Source organism: Coenobita brevimanus, chromosome 64 (genome assembly GCF_032717465.1).
Source record: "Coenobita brevimanus isolate Jiangsu-jjx chromosome 64, ASM3271746v2, whole genome shotgun sequence".
NCBI lineage: Eukaryota > Metazoa > Arthropoda > Malacostraca > Decapoda > Coenobitidae > Coenobita > Coenobita brevimanus.
The window spans coordinates 3,546,575-3,566,198 of NC_137017.1; the positions used below are offsets into that span (position 1 = coordinate 3,546,575).

At 43.3% G+C, this 19,624-nt stretch overlaps 1 protein-coding gene across 1 annotated transcript in view; it reads left to right on the plus strand.

Moving 5' to 3' along the window:
• Window positions 1–18,344, plus strand: part of Aldh (Aldehyde dehydrogenase) — a 71,005-nt gene extending 52,661 nt beyond the window's left edge. Inside the window, exons 9-10 of the mRNA XM_080276141.1 lie at window positions 6,465–6,622; window positions 17,497–18,344. Of these exons, the coding sequence (XP_080132267.1) occupies window positions 6,465–6,622; window positions 17,497–17,644 (306 nt within the window). The 3' untranslated portion in view covers window positions 17,645–18,344. The remainder of the gene's footprint in view (window positions 1–6,464; window positions 6,623–17,496) is intronic.
• The last annotated feature ends 1,280 nt before the right edge of the window (window positions 18,345–19,624 follow it).

Sequence of the window (19,624 nt, forward strand, 5' to 3'; positions counted from 1 at the left end):
AGACCTCCACACTGTCCTTTCATGGCCCTCCTATCAGCAACCATTCCCAGCATCGACCTCTCTATTAGCACATAATCAATCAGGCTCCATTCAACACAATCCCTGTTCCCTCTGTACCACGTACGGTAGTCCCCTATTTATCCGGACATGTTCATTGTCCGAGTGCTGGACCTTGGCTTTATTAAACCACTATGTGAATTTACTTAATGTTATCCGGACATAAAATTCCCCAAGAACTTCTGCCTCCGGCTGACACGTTCACACGTTCAGTATTGTGGCCGCTGGGCTCGAGCCGTGAGCGGGAAGTAGTCCATAACCCACAACCAGAGCTAAAATGTCCGTCCTCCCCTGTTCTGAATGGTCAAAGCCACACACTTATTTGATCACTCCCAGCAAACCTCCAGCACCTGAGTAATATGACTGTAACCTGCAAGCGGTGTCAAAACGACCGTACGCATACCCACCAAATGTCCAGTATCACAGCCACCGGGCTAAGTCATTCCCAACTGCCACCACCATCAAACACAGACCAGAAGCTACGAGTACACGTTCAGCGACAGTGGCTGTCCACCTTTCCACCGAACGTCAAAAGTCCCCCAGTCGTGGTGAGTTGTGTTTCTGCATGGCCACTTGGCACCTAACAGACTGCGAGCCACAAGTAAATGTAGGGTAAAAGTGCCCATCCGCCTTTTGACAGAAAGGGGAGAATCCTGCCCCCTGCCTCACTTCTTCCTCCCCTCCAGTCCCTCCTCCATACCCTCGCTCCCCTCTCACTCCCTCAGTCCCTACCCTCCTCTGTGGTGATAACACTGACTCGTGAGTTTTCAAAGTCTTTTGCGATTTATTCGACTGCTATTGGTCATATCAAAATTCCACACATTCCATGAGAAAGCTTATGTAATTCTGCATACTGACATATGCTTAACTCTTGGAAGGTGCTGGCAAAATTTTGCACTAGGATGGTGGGAAGTTATATGAAGATAAATTTTACTCCTGAACATCTTTTTCTCGCTGCATTTCTGTACTTTTACCTATCAGTTTTATGTGTTTTTATTAGCTTATAGTATAAACACCAACAAAGATGATGGTATACCATTTATGCCAATATAACCAATTTCCAGTGGCATAAGCAACGTTGGGTCTGGTTAGTACTTGGATGGGTGACCGCCTGGGAACACCAGATGCTGTTGGCATAACGTTCTCCCTACGTGTCAAGTGGGATTGGTGGAGGATTAGTGTCCCTCCCTGTAAAACAATTAACTCTAAGCCCTTGGCCACCCTGTTTGGGATACATGGCGTCTGGCAATGAATGATGAATGAATATTTGGCCATGGAATTTTTTTGAGCCCTGGGAGCAATCACTCGTCACAGATAACTGATTTTCAAACCGTCTTCAGGTTTTTTGTGGATTTTTTTGGTTATGCATTGTTTTCTTGATGTTTAGCATTAATTTGGATAATCCTATGTGTGTTTTGATGTATCATTATGGCAAAATGACCAGAAAACAGTGCCAGAATTAGGAGGGGTAGTGTATATACAGTAGTGTATTGGTCGGGTGTTTTTTGGTTTTCACTTTTTTAAAAAATGTTTTTCTTAGTGTTAAGCATTAATATAGATAATCCTATATGTGTTTTGATGTTTAAATATGGCAGATTGACCTGAAAACAGTGCCAGATTTAGGAGGGGTACTGTACATACAGTGGTGTATGGTAGGGTGTTTCTTTGGTCACTGGGTTTTTTGCATGGTTTTCTTGGTGTTGAAAATTATTTTGGATAATCCTGTGTATGTTTTGATGTCAGAATATGGCAGTTTTTTTTTTTTTAGTGAGGAAGAAGGAACCAAAGGCCATGAGCCAGCAATAACAGTTCCCTCCAAGAGAAAAGCAAAATACAAGAGAGAGCCAAATTCAAGATCCGATCATTTCGAGATGCCTGGACACACTGCTTTTGAAAGACTGGATATCATAGGGAGCAGGAAATACAGACAGAGGGAGACAGTTCCGGAGTTGTCCTGTTGCATAAATGAAGGACTGGGAGTAACGGTTAACTCTAGCATTAGAGAGTTGGACAGAAAAGGGATGAGAGTTTGCTGCTAGACGGGTGCTACGTACTCGTCGTAGAGGTGGAGGAATGCATGCAGACAGTTCAGAGGAGCAGTGACCATTAAAGTAGCGACAGAAAAGAGATAAAGGTGCAACAGTGCGGCGAAGAGACAGAGGTTGAAGGGAGTCAGTAAGAGGAGGAGAGTTAATGAGACGAAAAGCCTTTGACTCCACCCTATTGAGAAGAGCTGTATGTGGGGAGCCTCCCCTCACATGAGAGTTGTACTCCACACAGGGGCGGATAAAACCCCTGTATAGAGTCAACAATTGTGCAGGGGTAAAGAAAGAAAACATTGCCAAAATACTGAGGGGTACCGTACATGCAGTAGTAATTAGGTAGGGTGTTTTTTGGTTCATAGTGGTTGTTCTGCATGGTTTTCTTGGTGTTTACCATTACTGTAGTTATTCCTTTGTGTGTTTTGATGATTAAATATGCCTGAATGACCGGAAAACACTCCAAAATTAGGGATAGGTGCCGTAGAAATAGGTTAGATATAGGTTGGAGGTTGGGTATAGGTAGGGTCAGAGTATGGTAGGGGAATAGTGTTCATTATCCAGATGTTGCCACTACCTGGACATGCCTTTGGCTCTAATATGTCCGGATAAATTAGGGATTACTGTATATTTATGTGCATCTTTGTATTTGAAATTCATCCATCCATCCATCTTCTACCCCTGTGTTGCCCTGTGAGGAGCATAGGAGCCCTGGGCTAGGCAATTTGGTCCTAACATTTAAGATGGGAGTGACCAGCTTCACTCATCCTTGAGTGGCATTTTAGCAGTAAACCCCAACCACCACTTGGATATAAACCTGCACTGGCTCAATCCGATTGAAGCAGCTTAATTGCCAACGAAACCACCAGGCACCATAATTTGGTTATATGATTACCACCCACATAGTAAATGGTTTCCTGGTGTACAGGAAACCATCTGGCTTGTCACTCAGTGTAGTCACCCATAGGCAGAAAGAAGAGGAAAGAATTAAAGCAAGAAAGACAGAAGAGGAAGTGCAAAGCCACCCATAGGCAGGAGGAATGAATACGAGTTACAAATGCTTAGTGCCCTTTCCTGACACATCCTTTAGTCGCTTCCCATTATCATTTTATCCTGGTATTCCATTACAACCCATTATGTCATGCTCAGGACCAGTGCTTACTCTTCCATTCATATCGCCCATTATGGTCACTTCATACCTCGTGGGCATTTCTCCTACTACTTCATCCAGCTCATCCCAAAACCTGTCTTTCTCTCTGTCTTTGTCTCTCTCTCCTATCATCACACGGTGCATAAACTACGGTCACAGCCACTTTCACTCAAACTTAAACTTGACATACACACATCTCGAGCTGACACATTTGTAATGTCTCAGTCCACTCTGCCACACATTCATCAACAAAGCTCCTTCCTTGCATATTCCTTGCTTAGTCATGCCCAATCTTACACATTTCACACCCTCCAACTCCTCCACTTCACATCTTTTCATCTTTGTTTCACACAGTGCCATCACGGCTTATCCTGCATTCTTGAACACATTCATGACTTCCACCCTCTTGCTCTCTTCATTCACACCTCACATTCCACATGGCCATGCGAATCTGCCCATTTGGTTGGGACCCTGGGCAGGTATTGAGCCTTCCAAGACTCTCTGAAACAACTCCCATGATTAACTCCTAAAGACTGCAGTTATTTCAGGCAGGGTACCTCCCACAACTGCAATATGGGGGTGTATTGGCGACTTTCACCAAGGGCGAATTGATTGTGTTCTGGCTAAAGAGGAAGAATTTATACACCTGACAGTGCAATCCGCACCCTCGTAGGCCAAATGGTTACTGCACAATCGGGCGTCAAAGTTAGAAAAGTTTATAATAGTTACCCCTCGAAAACACTGTAAAACGTGAAAATTTTGATAACTACAGTACATATTTTTCTTATTGAAACAGGTCAATTCTAAGTGTTTTGTCACACCAACCGTGAAAACAGGTGTATGTAGGTGTGGGGTGATTACTAGGCTGTGGGGAGATAAAGTAGGCTGTGGGGAGTAGACCTATAGGTATGGGGGTTGGAAAAATAACCAACTTTTCGCATGAAAAGAAAGCACTTCAGTGTGTTCTGTAACATCTTGGCAGCCTGATATCTCTCGGGGGTCTGTAGGAGCTGGGAGTGTAGTGAGGCACAAGGAGGGAGAGATGGGGTGGGGTTTGGGGGGGACACAGGGCTAGCAGGGTGGGAGGAGGGACAAGAGTGGGTGGGAAGGGACACAGGTGGTGGTGGGAGGAGAGATGCAGGTGTGTGGAGGGGTGGAAGGGTGATGGGGAACAAGGAGGGAGTGAGGGAATGGGGTAGAGGGTGGCATGGAGGTGGCCCAGAAGGGGGGTGCCCCCCCACTGCTTGAGTTGGTCCGATCCCCCCTAACACCACTCAGGGATGAGTTCTCATTGACCTGAAGCCATGTACGTCATAATTGGGGCGGAGGAAGTGCTCCACAGTTTTTTATAGGCCCTGCTCAGATGATGCATAAAACTCAAATCACATCAGTTGATGTGATAGGACTTTAGGGGTTAAGTGATTTTAGACGGGAATCGGGGGGACACTTAATCTGGCCAAAACCCCTAGTTATATAGGTACCACCCAGCGTATTAAATGGTTTCCTGGCTACAGGAAACCATTTTGCTTGTCACTCAGTTTAGAGACCAAAGGCATCCCTACATTGAGTGGGTCATGGGCATCCACCGACCCCCCACCACCGTCGGATATTCCTGAAATTTGACTAAAGAAGGGAAGAAAATTGTCAAGTCCTAATCACCACCGTCCCCTTCAAAGTAGTCTCCATGGGGATGCAGACATCTATTCCAGCGCTTCACCCATGATCGGAATGCATTCTGGAAGCCCTTGAGCATCAGCTTGTTTAGGACCTTCTGGGATTCCTCCTGGATCTCGTCGTTGGTGTCAAATCTTAATCCTTTCAGCTGGATTTTAATTTTCGGAAAGAGGAAAAAATCACAAGGGGGCCAAATCTGGTTAAAACCGTGGATGAGGGACAACCGGCATGTTTTTTTTTTTAATGCCAAAACTGCTGAACAACAAGGGCTGTGTGCACGGGTGCATTGTCATGGTGAAGCACCCATTTGTTTGTGTGCCACTTGTCTGGACATTTTTGCTTCACGTCCTCCCAGAGCCATCGCAGAATGTCACGGTAGAACTCTGCATTGACAGTCTGTCCTTAAGGAACAAATTCCATATGAGCAATGCCCTCCATGTCAAAGGAAGTGGTAAGCATTGACTTCACATTACACTTGACCTGACGTGCCCTTGGTTGGGGCAAAGCTGGGTTCTTCCACTGCGATGATTGTTGTTTGGTTTCCAGGTTGTACCCATAAACCCAGTCTTTATCAACAGTAATGACACTTGAGAGAAAGTTAGGGTCATTTTTGGTCATTTCTTGAGCTCAATGCAGATCTCCATGTGATGCTGCATTTGTTCATCAGTCAGGAGCCTCGGGACAAACTTGGCGGTGAATCATCTCATGTCAAGGTCGCCAGACAGAATGCATTGGCAAGTTCCACATGGTAGGCTAACAATGTCACAGACTCCATGGATTGTCCTGCAGTCTTTGAGGATGGTTGCATGAACTATGGCCACATTGTCAGGAACTGAACTGGTGAAAGGGCGACCAGAACATGCATTGGCATCTGTTGACATTCATCCGTTTTTAAAACTCATTAACCAGTTATAGGTTTGTGTATCCCCCAAAGCACTGTCACCAAATACATGTTTTAACATTTTGTGAGTTTATGCCGTGTTCTTTCTGAGTTTCACACAAAACTAGGTGCATACACATTGCTTTTTCACATCCTCCATTTTTTTAGATCACAGTATTTGCAAACTAACCCAGCACAACAATAGAAAAAACACACGTGCAGCAAATGCATCCTCCCTACACAATGCCACTTGATACACTAACAAACAAAGGATGTGTGCACAGCCGCCTAGCATCCACACACTGTACTGTTTCTGCCCTGCTTTCAAATTGCGGGAACTTTTGGGTAGCACCTCATATTTGTATTTATAGCATCACTGTCAAACTACTGGCCCAATAATGTCAACTGCCATGGTTCAAATCCTGGTGTGGGCAGTTGATGTCATGCAACTTGGGTGTCCATCCACCATTTGTGTGTTGGTAGGTAAAATGAATACCAGTGGGAGGTAAATGGTAACCTGGATGATGTTATGGCCTTGTTTCACAGGCTAGTTGGTGAAAACAAGCCACAAGCTTAAAAGCGTAATTTACTAAGATGATCACTGTTGCCAAGTACCACAACACATCTACCCCACCTTTACCTTAACCTTATTCATATTTTTCAGATATTTGGGCCTGTGCAACAAATTTTGAAGTTTAGAGACATCAGTGAGGTGATTGAGCGTGCCAACAACACCAAGTATGGGTTGGCAGCTGCAGTTTTCACCAAGGACTTGGACAAAGCACATCTGTTTTCCCAGGGTCTTCGGGCTGGCACAGTTTGGTATGTAGTTAAGTGGTTGTGTTGTTAACACTAAATACACAGACAGACCAGCTAGGTAAATGCAAATAGTGTACCTCCACCATCTTTGTCATCAGTCATCATGTAATCATCATCATCATCATCATCATCATCATCATCATCATCATCAGTGTTCACACTGTAAAAAAAAATGGAGTGAGGTAGGATGCAGAAGCAGAGAATGCATGAAAGTTGGATAACTGTCAAAAGCATATACAGTGAAATGATCAAAATGATACTCCACAAAATTCTCAAGCCATTGGAATCCTGGTGATACCACACAAACAACCATCTGTACCTGGATTTTTAAATTTTTTATGAATGCACTTTTCATGCACCTGTTGGACACAGTCAGTTATCGACCTTAAAAAAAAGGGGGGGGGGGGTACCTGGCTTATCATGTGCTTCTTCATACTTACTTCATACACCCATTTTGATGCCTTGTCAGTTCCTCAGGTTCATCTGCCTCTTGACCTTGATTTTTGATTTGCTCGTCCTCCATTTTTGGCCTATGATTCCTCTCCTCCCGCGTTTAAACTTGCTTGTGTTTCAGATCATCTATATACAGTACAGTATGGCATGTCCTAGTTTTAAGATGCATTATTTGACATTCATTTTGTTATTAAGTATGCAGCAAGTGACAGGAATTTGTTATCAGACATTCCATTGCTACCTATGAAGTTGATTTGCCAGTTTCTCCATCATTTTGAGTACCTGTTGTATGGTAAAAGTTTGGGTATTCTGGCACACATCCATGACTTATGAGGACTGCCTGTTTATCCATTCTCTGTATGATTATGGTGTGTAAGCACATTCTTCTTCCCTTTTACCAATAGACTTCCATACTTATGTTTCACTGATTACAGGGTTCTTACCCTAGACATCCTGCACAACCCACAGACTGCTGTAATTACCAGTATATCAAATACTGCACTTTGATCTAAAGTTCATAGCATTATCCAGTTGTTGTGTTTGTTGTTTGTTGTTGTTGTTGTTGTTGGCTCAGCTGCATGTGACTCTGATGTACTGCTAAAATCCATCCATTTCAGATGACCATTCCTACATTAAAGCAATGTTGAATGGTTGTGTTTTGAGAGAAGGCACAGTGGAGTGTTTGCAAATTGTTTTTTTGTTGCTAGCGAAACAGAGAAGGGCGGTGATGAGATTAACTTTTTTAAAGATTAACATCCAGAGGCATGTGCCGAGCAGTGGGCTAGATCTAAGGTGATTTGTGTTTGGAGATATATGAGGGAAAATAAAATAACATGAGGAGGAGGAGGAGGCTGTAGCACGGGCCGAACAGGATGGTACTCCCGAGGGGAATGGGAATGCTGGTGATAGGGAGAGCTGGAGCTCCTGTTTCACCAGCTATCTAACCATCCCTTTTTGCTGACCTTTTCAGTGGGACAGTAACATGGAGAGTAGACCAGCATACTCTCCCAAACATTTCCTCTATCTTATGCACTACACCACATGCACTTTACATTTCACACAACGTATCCCACTACGTTACAGGGGTTGGCACCAGCAAGGGCATGCGGTCAGAAAACTTTGCCCCCTATACCTAGTGGCGGACTTCTGGGGGGAGGCGTGACGAGGGTTCCGCCGGCATTGATCATGGGTCCAGGGCGAGATGGGGCTCGAGCCTATGCTAGAGGGTACAGGGTATTGCGATTCCCAGGCTGCCGCTTCTGCCCAATAGAGAGGGGCCCGAACCTAGGAGTAGCATCCCAGGAGGCTGCCCTATCAGTGGGTATATAATGGCGGGACATTTGCAGTGCCAAGGCACGCTTGGAGGGTGTCTCTGCAGCTGTCCTGGCAGGGTGCCCCGAGGCCACTACCACAGCCACTGGTAAGCTGGTGGGCTAGGGATCTCAGATCCATTGCCTGGACCTGGGACTGTGCAGTGAGTGGGGCCTGTGGTATGTCTATCCCTCTTTATTAATACTGACTATGACAGAACACAAGAATAAGTTTCAAAGCAAGCATGAGGACAGTAAATCACCCAGGGGGGTGAGGGTGGGTTCATGGAATGTGGGAAGTTTGAGGGGAAGAGTGGGGGAAGTCATTGAGGCATTCAGTAGGAGGTGGGTGGATATGGCATGTTTGCAGGAAGTCTGGTACAGGGATGGATTAGCCAGAAAGATTGTTGGAAAGGACTGTTACTATAAGTTGTTTTGGCAGGGGGGGACATGGATATGGGGGTGTTGGTGTGATGGTTGCAGAGAAATGGGTGGAATACATTATGAATGTTATGAGACTAAGTGATAGGATACTGGTAGTGAAAATTCTGTTCGGTAGAAAGATAACTGCAATTATATCGGCATGTGCTCCACAGGCAGGATTGGATGAAGTAGAGAAAGATAGATTTTGGGATGATTTAATACGTGTAGTAGGTGGTATGCGGGATGATGAGATAGTGGTTTTGGGAGGGGACTTAAATGGTCATGTAGGTGAAGCAGCACACGGTTATGAAGGAGTACATGAGGGATTTGCGTATGGTATAAGGAATGTGGAAGGGGAAAGGATACTCAAGTTTGGGGAGGCAACGGACATGATTGTGTGCAACACATTTTAGGAAAAGAGAGAGTAGGTTAATTACGTATGAATCTGGGGGAAATAGCAGTCAGATAGATATTTTCTGGTTAGGAGGGCTGATAGGTTAGTAAGGGATGTTAAAGTTATAGGAAGTGAGGAGTGTGTGCAGCAGCACAAACAACTGATTTGTGGTATGGTGCTTAAAGAATGAGTGATGAAAAAGAGCGACTTATGTACCTAGGAGGAAAATATGGAAGCTGGAAAACCAGGTAGTAAGGGATGCGTTCTACAGCGAGATGAAGAGAGTGGTGGCTGAACAGGGAGCTGTAGACAGAGGTGTTAATGAACAGTACAGAGCCCTCCAGAACAATCTCTTGAGAGTTACTGATGTAATATGTGGTTGGACAAGAGGCCCACCAAGACATATAGTAACTTGGTGGTGGGATGAGGGTGTAGAAGCTGCAGTCAAGGAGAAAAGAAGGCATTTCTGAGAATGGTAGAAGGGTGGTAGCAAGGAGGAATACTTGGCTGCCAAGCATAGGGCTAGAAGAGAGGTATACAGGGCGAAGTCTGGGTCACAGAGACTTTTACATGATAACCTAAATCTTGGGGAAAGGAAAAATATGATATTTAAGGTGGCAAATCAGATGAAGAGGGATAATCGGGATATTATAGGTGAGCGAAGAATGATGAAGGAAGGGTAGTGGTGAACAGCGAGGATATTAAAGATGCATGGAGAAAGCATCATAGCCAGTTGTTGAATGAGGAGTTTGACTGGGACAGGGAAGGTTTGGAGCCAGCAGATCCAGTGTTTGGCCCTTATCTTTTGATTGATGCTGCTACTGTGAGTGAGGCAATAGGCAGGATGAAGGTGGGAAAGGCAGCAGGTGTGTCTGGATTGACTGCTGAAATGTTGAAGGCCTCAGGAGATATAGGGGTGAGGTTAGTCACTTACCTGATAAATGATTATTTATGAGTGTGTTGTCCCAGATGATTGGCTAAAGAGTGTAATTGTAATTGTGTATAAAGGGAAGGGTGATGCTCTGGAAAGAGGAAATTATAGAGGTATAAAGCTTTTAAATCAGATAATGAAGGTAATGGAGAGAGTTTTAGAAGGTATGATTAGAGAAAGAGTGAATATTGATGAGATGCAGTTTGGGTTTATGCCAGGTAGGGGGACCACTGATGCCATATTCATTGTTCAATAGCTTCAGAAAAAATATATTGGGAAGAAAAGGGATCTGTATTTTGTTTTTGTTGATTTGGAAAAGGCCTTTGACATAGTCCCTAGAGAGGTGGTGAAATGGGCAATGAGAAAGCTTGGCCTGGAGGAGTGGCTGGTTAGGGTGGTTATGGCTATGTATGTGGGTGCTCACAGCCAGGTATGAGTGAATGGAGGTTTGAGTGATGAGTTTCCGTAAACGTTGGTGCGCATCAGGGGTCAGTTTTGAGTCCCATGTTGTTTATCATGGTACTTGAAGCCCTCTCACGTGACTTCAGAAACGGACTCTCGTGGGAGTTGTTGTATGCTGATGATTTGGTGTTGATTGCAGAGAATGAAAAGGAGGCAGAGGAAGGATTTAGTAAGTGGAGAGATGGTATGGGGCACAAGGGCTTAGGGGTAAATGCAGATAAAACAAAAGTGACAATATCTAGGGTTGGTAGGGGTACTGTTAAAGACGAAGGAGAGTGGCCATGTGCAGTTTGCCACAAGGGCAATGGAAGTAATTTCATCTTGTGCGGTGTTTGTGATAAATGGGTGCACAAGAAATGTAGTGGTATCAGAGGTAGACTGCGAGATAATGCTGATTTTATGTGTACGGCGTGTCGGGGAGAGCAGGTGGAGATTGTCAGGCGTGAAAGGATTGAACTTGCTGGTGAATCTCTTGAGTGTGTGGAAAAGTTTTGTTATTTAGGAGACATGTTGTGTGCTGGAGGTAGGGCTGGAGCTAGCTCTGTGGCTTGGGTGAGAAGTGGTTGGAAGAAGTTCAGGGAGCTGTTGCCTCTCCTGACATTGAGAGGACTCTCCCTACTTGCTAAGGGGTCTTTGTATGCAGCATGTGTTAGGAGTGTAATGCTGTATGGTAGTGAGACCTTGACAGTAAAGGTGTCAGGACTCCATATTATAATTACAAATCACAATAGATTGATAGATAAATAGATAGATAGACAGACATAGAAGCAGCAAGTCAGAGGATGAGAAGGTATTGTGTTTGCGAGAATCGAGCAATGCTAATCATGCTTACACACTCTAACTCAAGGAATGCTTGATAGGCACACGACAGAGCCTCAAAACCATACACACACATACTCACACACAGGCTTCTAGAACATTTCAACAACAGTGTAACACACGTGATATGACCCCTGCTACACCAGAATTTAGGAAGCAGAGCTCAGAAGGAGACAGGCCATAGAACCGACAGGTAGTAGGGAGAAGGAGCCTAGCAATATGGGCGAGAGGGTGGAAGAGAGAGAGAGAGAGAGAGAGGGAGAGAGAGAGCGAGACTGGGAGGATAGCTCGCGGGACTCTATACTTCACTCGTGTGTGAGAGACTTTGTTAATATTTCCAAGACAAATAAAAATAGTCCCATACTAATCTTTACCTCTCCTGTCATTGCATGACAAAAAGGGAACGAAGATTATCTACTTACAAAACTACTCACGTATAACAACTGCTCGTCCACGAGTCTGATATATGTATAACTGATTTACAAAACTTCACTACAAGAAGCTACAAAGTCATTGTAAGAGGATATTCGCAGGCTCAGACGTACAGAAATGACAATGATTAGGTGGATGTGCAGTGCGTCCCTTCGTCCAAGGTCTGGGGGGGCTGGGTTTACAATGGAAGAGTTGAGAGGTAGGGTGGGACTGGAGTGTATTGGTGTTGTGATGAGGAGAGGTAGCTTGAGATGGTTTGGGCATGTGGAGAGGATGGGGGAGGATAATTGGGTGAGGAAGGTGAGAAGTGTTAATATTGGGGGTGGGGTTATGAGGGGTAGACCGAGAAAGACATGGGACAAGGTCATTAAGTGTGACCTCATGATTAAGGGACTGAACAGGAAGGCTGCAATACAGTAGATCGTGCAGCATGGAGAGCCACCATTAGGTGACCAAGGCCGATGCATGCAAGCATGTTGGAGCCTTTTAAAAATGAAAACGATCTCCTAGGTACGAGTATAAGGAACTTCATGGATTGTGGAATAGTGCCCCACTGCAAGAATTACAAGGGGATTTTTAATGTAGTGCTGTGGTAGAGACTTTAGGTAGGGGACTGATTGAAAGTGATACTGGGTAATAAGGAAGTACAGTATAAGCACATGCCAGTATACCTTAAGGAAACAAAGTTGTTGTGTTGATCGGGTGTTGCGCTTTGTGGTAGAGTTTGCCGGAAGTGAGTAGGAAGTTGTCTGCTGCATTCATGGACCAAGAAGAAAGAGTAAATCTCCTAAACATGATCCATCTAGATAATTACTATATTAAATAGCACCCAGGTAGTACATGGCTGGATACCAATGACCTAGAAGATACTATGATGTGAAGCATAGTGAAGTGTGACAATAAACTGGTAATTAGCCACAAAACCTTGTATTCTAGAGGAGAGAAAGGAACGGCATATATGACATCAGAGTCCAAACTGAGATTCCCAAAGGTAGGCGAGGGTGCTCACCATCCACTCAGTGTAGTGCTGCTTTGGGTGTCTGTCCTTTCCTATCTTCCTTCCTACTTCTTCTGTCTTTCTTTCCTTCTTTCTTTACTCTTTCTTCTGCCTACGGGTGACTTTACACACCCTCTTCTGTCTTTCTTTCCTTAACTCTCCTCTTTCTTCTGCCTATGGGTGACTGCGCTGAGCAACAGGCCAAATGGTTTCCTACTGAGCGACAAACCAAATGGTTTCCTGTACATCAGAAGACAATTTACTATGCTGGGTGGTAACCATATAACCAAATTATGCCGCCTGGTGGTTTAGTGGGTAATTAAGGCGCTCCTATCAGATTGAGCTTGTGTAGGTTTATATCCAAAGGGTGGTTAGGGTTTATTGCTCATATCCTCTGACTAATGCAAGAAAGCCTTGGTTTAATCACACTTGTTCTAATGCTGTCCGCAACAAGGAGAGGGCCTATAGAAGGTACCAGAGCCAACCCACCCCTGAATCACATCTTTTATACGTTTCTGGCCGGAATCGTGCTAAGGCTGTTCTTCGCTCTCCTAAAAATAATTTCATCCGTACTAAATGCTCTCAACTCTCCAACTCGAACTCTTCCTGTTCCTTCTGGCACCTTGCCAAAAACCTTTCTAACAACTTTACCTCATCATCCTTCCCTCCTCTTTTCTACTCTGATGGCTCTGTAGCTATTTCTTCTACTGATAAAGCAGATCTCTTCGCTCAGACTTTCACCTCCAATTCCACCGTAGACGATTCCGGTGCTGTTCTTCCATCGCTTCTCCCCTCTGACTTCCTCATGGCTAACAGTAAAAATTTTTCAGCTGATGTATTTTCTGCCATCACAGGCCACAATACTAACAAGGCATATGGGCCTGATGGGGTCCCTCCTGTTGTTCTCAAGAACTGTGCTTCTGTGCTTACACCCTGCCTAGGCAAACTTTTTCGCCTTTGTTTATCAACTTATACCTTTTCTTCTTGCTGGATGTTTGCTTTCATTCTGCCAGTCCCAAAGAAGGGTGACCATTCCCAATCCTGTAACTATCGTCTAATTGCTTTAACATCCTGTATCTCAAAAGTTTTCGAGTTAATCTTTAATAGAAAAATTTTAAAGCATCTTTCCTATCACAACCTTCTTTCTGATCATCAGTATGGGTTCCGTCAGGTTTTGATCGAGTCTGGCATGAATCTTTAATTTCCAAACTGCCCTCTTACGGTTTCTATCCTTCTATCTGTGCCCTAATCTCTAGCTTTCTTTCTGGTCGTTCTGTAGCTGCTGTTGTAGACAGCCATCGTTCTGCTCCTAGATCTATCAACAGTGGTGTTCCTCAGGGCTCTGTCCTATCATCAACTCTCTTCCTTTTATTCATCAATGACCTTCTAAGCTGTACATCTAACCCTATCCACTCATATGCTGATGACTCCACCCTTCACCTATCCATTCGGTTCCTGCAACGCCCATCTCAACAGTTACTTCAACAAGTAAGGGATGAGGCTATGGCACACCTAATGTCTGATTTGGCTCGTATCTCTGACTGGGGTAAAAATAATGATTGTCTTTAATGCATCTAAGACTCAGTTCTTACACCTATCAACCCGACAAAATCTTCTACAGGTATACCCACTAATGTTTAATAATATTCAGCTTAATCCTGCATCCTCCTTGAACATGCTTGGGGTTTCATTTACTCGGGACTTATCTTGGAAAGATCATATTACATCTCTTGTAAAATCTGCTTCCAAGAGATTGGGTGTGCTAAGCCGACTCCGCTCTTTCTTTACCCCTGCACAATTGTTGATTCTATACAGGGGTTTTATCCGCCTCTGTGTGGAGTACAACTCTCATGTGTGGGGAGGCTCCCCACATACAGCTCTTCTCAATAGGGTGGAGTCAAAGGCTTTTCGTCTCATTAACTCTCCTCCTCTTACTGACTCCCTTCAACCTCTGTCTCTTCGCTGCACTGTTGCATCTTTATCTCTTTTCTATCGCTACTTTAATGATCACTGCTCCTCTGAACTGTCTGCTTGCATTCCTCCACTTCTACGACGGGCGCGTAGCACCCGTCTGGCAGCAAACTCTCATCCTTTTTCTGTCCAACTCTCTAATGCAAGAGTTAACCGTTACTCCCAGTCTTTCATTTATGCAACAGGTCAGCTCTGGAACTGTCTCCCTCTGTCTGTATTTCCTGCTGCCTATGATCTCCAGTCTTTCAAACGCAGTGTGTCCAGGCATCTCAAAATGATTGGATCTTGAATTTGGCTCTATATTGTATTTTGTTTTTCTCGTGGAGGGAACTGTTACTGCGGGCTCATGGCCTTTGGTTCCTTCTTCCTCGCATTAAAAAAAAAAAAAAAAAAAAAAAAAAAAAAAAAAAAAAAGGCAAGCTGTGGCTGTGAACATTGTTAAGAGAGGTGAATGAAGAATGTAAAAGAAAAAAGGGAATTAAAATGTTCAAGAGAGGAAAGTATAATGTCATAGCAGTGTGCAGACAAAAATGAGAGGAAGATAAATAGATGAATGCAAATTGTTTATGTTCATACAGTATATAGTTTCAATATGAGCACACTTGGACAGAGTAAAGAGGGGGAAAAATTATTTTAAATTTAATAAGGTACGTGTTTATTGAATGTAAGTTTAAGGTAACGAAAGTGGCTCTGATTATTTCACATATACATAGTAGTGGTACATGGGACAGTGAAGAGTAGGACTGAGGATCATCTGGATAGTAATAGAACATAATATGCCAGAAGTTAAAGAGTGACTGTGATGGATGGAGTTTCTGAACGAAAAGAGCTGGTACAAGTCCTGTAAGTGATTTCATGTATTATTTTATGTACCAGTGAAAATGATAATGGGTGGTAACCGAGGAACATATACCGTTATACTTTAGGGAAGACATTATCTGTTTGTAATTCATATTTCAAGGAGGTACATAAATATATATATGTAGGGAGATTGGAGAGTGTTGAAGGTAACCCCATTAATGTTTTCGCTTTCTGTGAATGCAAGAAGTTATTTTACCCAGGCTACTGGAAAATTATTTTGTTCAGTTAGGACAGTTCCTGTAATCGTGGGGCAGAAAAGTAACTTGTATCATAACCTTTATGATGCTCAATACTTAGTCTAGCAGTCCTGTGTCATCAGATCCCATATTTCCCTTACCAGGGACATAGGGGCCAGAGATTAGGTTAAATTTACTGCTCTGAATATATTGTTTTTGTTCATCATCATCATCATCATCCAATCCTATGACGCCCCAGAGAGGAGCATAGGAACCCGGGGCTAGGCAAGTTGGTCCTGACATTTGAGATGAGAGTGACCAGCCTCACTCATCCCTGAGTGGCATTACATGAGCAATAAACCCCAACCATCCCTTGGATATAAACCTTCACCAGCTCAATCCGATTGGAGCGCAATAATTACCCACTCAACCACCAGGCGCCAAAATATGGTTATATGGTTACCACCCAGTGTAGTAAATGGTTTCCTGGTGTACAGGAAACCATTTGGCTTGTCATCAGTGTTGAGTCACCCACAGGCAGAAGGAAGAGGAAAGAAAGAAGGAAAGAAAGACAGAAGAGGGAGTGTAAAGTTACCCGTAGGCAGAAGGACAAGGAAAGAATGAAGGAAAGGAAGACAGAAGAGGATGGAGTTTTTGTTAACCTGAATAAAATGCCCAGGTGTATCCATGGCAGTTAAAGGTTGAACCCCTTAACTTGAGGAGTCTTACTTAGTTTATTCCTGTTACCAATGGATTTGCTAAGAGGAGGAAAGACAAAAGGATGGTTGTAGCTTTCATTTACCCTATCACGACTAAAAATCTCCACTAACTTGAAGAAAAAAGTCTGGTAGTAGCAAGGCTAATTATACGCTTGAAGGATCCTTGGGTTGTTGCATGAATGTTCAGAGAGGGCAGTGCAGAGGCTTGTGTGATCATTTGATTTAAGATGGTAAAGTGAAATTGAGAGGAGCTTGGACAAAAAATGCTGAAAGGAATGCTACATATGAGAGAAGTGAAATGGAAAAGCTGAGAAACAAAGCATTGGCTTATGCAAATGATATTCAAGCCCCTGCTGCCAACATGCATAGATTGTATGACTGTACAGGGCAACGTGAAACTGAGAGGGACATGGAAGAAAAAGGATGAAAGGAATGCCAAGAATGAAAAGTGAAATGGAAAAGCTGAAGAACAAAGCAGTGGCTTATGGTACCCAAGCACAAGCTGCCTACATTCATAGATCATTTGATTGTAGAGGGCAAGGTAAAATTGAGAGGAGCTGGAAAGAAGAAAAGATGACAGGAATGTATGAACGAAAGAAGTGAAAAGGAAAAGCTGAGAAACAAGCGATAGGTTATGCACATGGTACCCAAGCACCTGCAGCTGAATTTTGGATACCAGTATTACAAACAGGGCTGCATTTCATGCCTAAAGAATATGTTGGAGAGCCAGAGCCAGTGTAAGAGGTAAATGTGCAGATGAATGCTCTTAACTTTGTGTGGGTGACAGCAATCATATAAGATGAAAATGACTGCTACAGTCATCTTTGCATGTAAACAGCATGTAGTGTATACTAGTATTGGTACAGTATATTCAGTTAGGTTCATCATGAAAGTACTACCTGCTAAATATCTTACTTTTTTATCAACAGGATCAATTGCTATGATGTTCTGAATGCACAGACACCATTTGGTGGTTACAAGTTATCCGGACAGGGGCGAGAAAACTCCCTGTATGCTCTGCGCAATTACTACGAGGTGAAATCAGTCATCACAAAAATACCTGTGAAGAATTCTTAATCAGATCCCACATATTACCACCTGTACTAAGGTGTTAGCATTTTGTCAGTTATGGCAAATAAAGTCAGATCCATCATAACAAATATACCCATGAAGAATTCTTAAGCAGATGACATATTTAGTCATATGTTTCAGTATGTTTGCAGAACTTAGTCAGTGGTGCCAAATATTGTTGCTGCACTATTTTTACAGCTCATTTATTGATGTTGACTGTGCTTATTTTGTATTTTTGTACTGGGAGTGTGATTATAAACAGTTGCATTATTTCCTGCAGATGTTGATAAGGTTCCTGTTTGATGTAGTTTTTCAGTTTGTGGTCAGTTTACAGAATGGGTGACATGTTGGCAGTAGAAGCAAGCTTTGCATAACATGTATTGTTTATTGCAGTGATGCATCATGCTTAAATAGTAAACTCCACATTATACTGCTTGTCATTAAGAGTTTTGTTAATTAAAACCACTTAGTTTTAAGGTACAGTTTTGTTTGCCATGTATTACGAAAGTAAAGGTTTGGGAATAAATTGCAATTAATTAAACTTTTTAGAGATCTTTATATAGAATACATACCTGTGTGTAATATAATCATTTATCAGTTTATTGTCTCCTTTAGTTGAATAAATTATTCAACAAAAAAAGGTAATGGTTGTTATATAGGACTAATCATACATACAGTACATATTACAAAAATAGTATCGTGCTTCCTTTAACCCCTGAACCCCGGATGATGACCATAGTTGCTCTTGCAAAACATGCTCAACATCCCAGGTGACGACTACAGTAAAGTCGATCTAGCATATTTTGAAAACGACGGGTGTTTTCCTCCCCTATGCCACCCTCCACCCTCACAGTCAATAGGTATCTTAGAAAATTTGGTGTGTGTGTGTGTGTGTGTGTATATATATATATATATATATATACATCCCTTTTCTGTTCAACTCTCTAATGCAAGAGTTAACCATTACTCCCAGTCTTTCATTTATGCAACAGGTCAACTCTGGAACTGTCTCCCTCTGTCTGTATTTCCTGCTGCCTATGATCTCCAGTCTTTCAAACGCAGTGTGTCCAGGCATCTCAAAATGATCGGATCTTGAATTTGGCTCTCTATTGTATTTTGTTTTTCTCTTGGAAGGAACTGTTACTGCGGGCTCATGGCCTTTGGTTCCTTCTTCCTCGCATAAAAAAAATATATATATATATATACAGTACCCTCGTGTACAACACACGTTAGTCCAGCACGATTCACGTCCAGCACGGAGAGCAAATTAGTATTATTTAATACGATTTAATTACTGCAACACGAGTGTGTTAGCATAACACGCACAGAGCTCCGAGAAGTGGGCGAAATCCGCAGAGTTCACCTCTAGCACGATCACCCCCGGTCCAACACGGTCATACTCGACATTCCCATGATGATGATAGCCAATGAAAACTTCTGATCAAGTAGCCTTCCCCGCCCGCTATCGTGATGTGATCGTGATGCCGCCCAATTAAAAACGCTTCTGGTGTCACGTGATGTTTTGTTTACATTTCTCCCGCCACAGAGCCACTCAGTCGCATAATTCCATTGGAAGGTGCTTTTTTCTTGCTGCATTTTCTGCCCTTGTTACTGCATTTTACCCTGCTGATGATGCCCAGGAAGCCTTCTGAGAACCCCAAGAAGCGTCGGCACCTTCCTCAGGCCACCAAGCTAGAAAGCATCGAGAGGAAGAAGAAAGGGGAGAGGAAATTTGACATTGCCAAGGCCTACGACATGAATGAAGCCAACGTGATCATAATAAAAAACTTAAGACAAGATCCTGGCAGCCGAAGGCTATCACACGGCACTTCATACCAGGTTTGCCGAGGATACGATGGTAAATCGGAACGGTAATGTGGTAAAATTGCCGACGATACCACGGGCATTCGGAATTCATCTAGATGGATTCCTGCCGAGCATACGACGGGGAAAACAGTGTGACCAAAACCCAGACGACTCGACAGA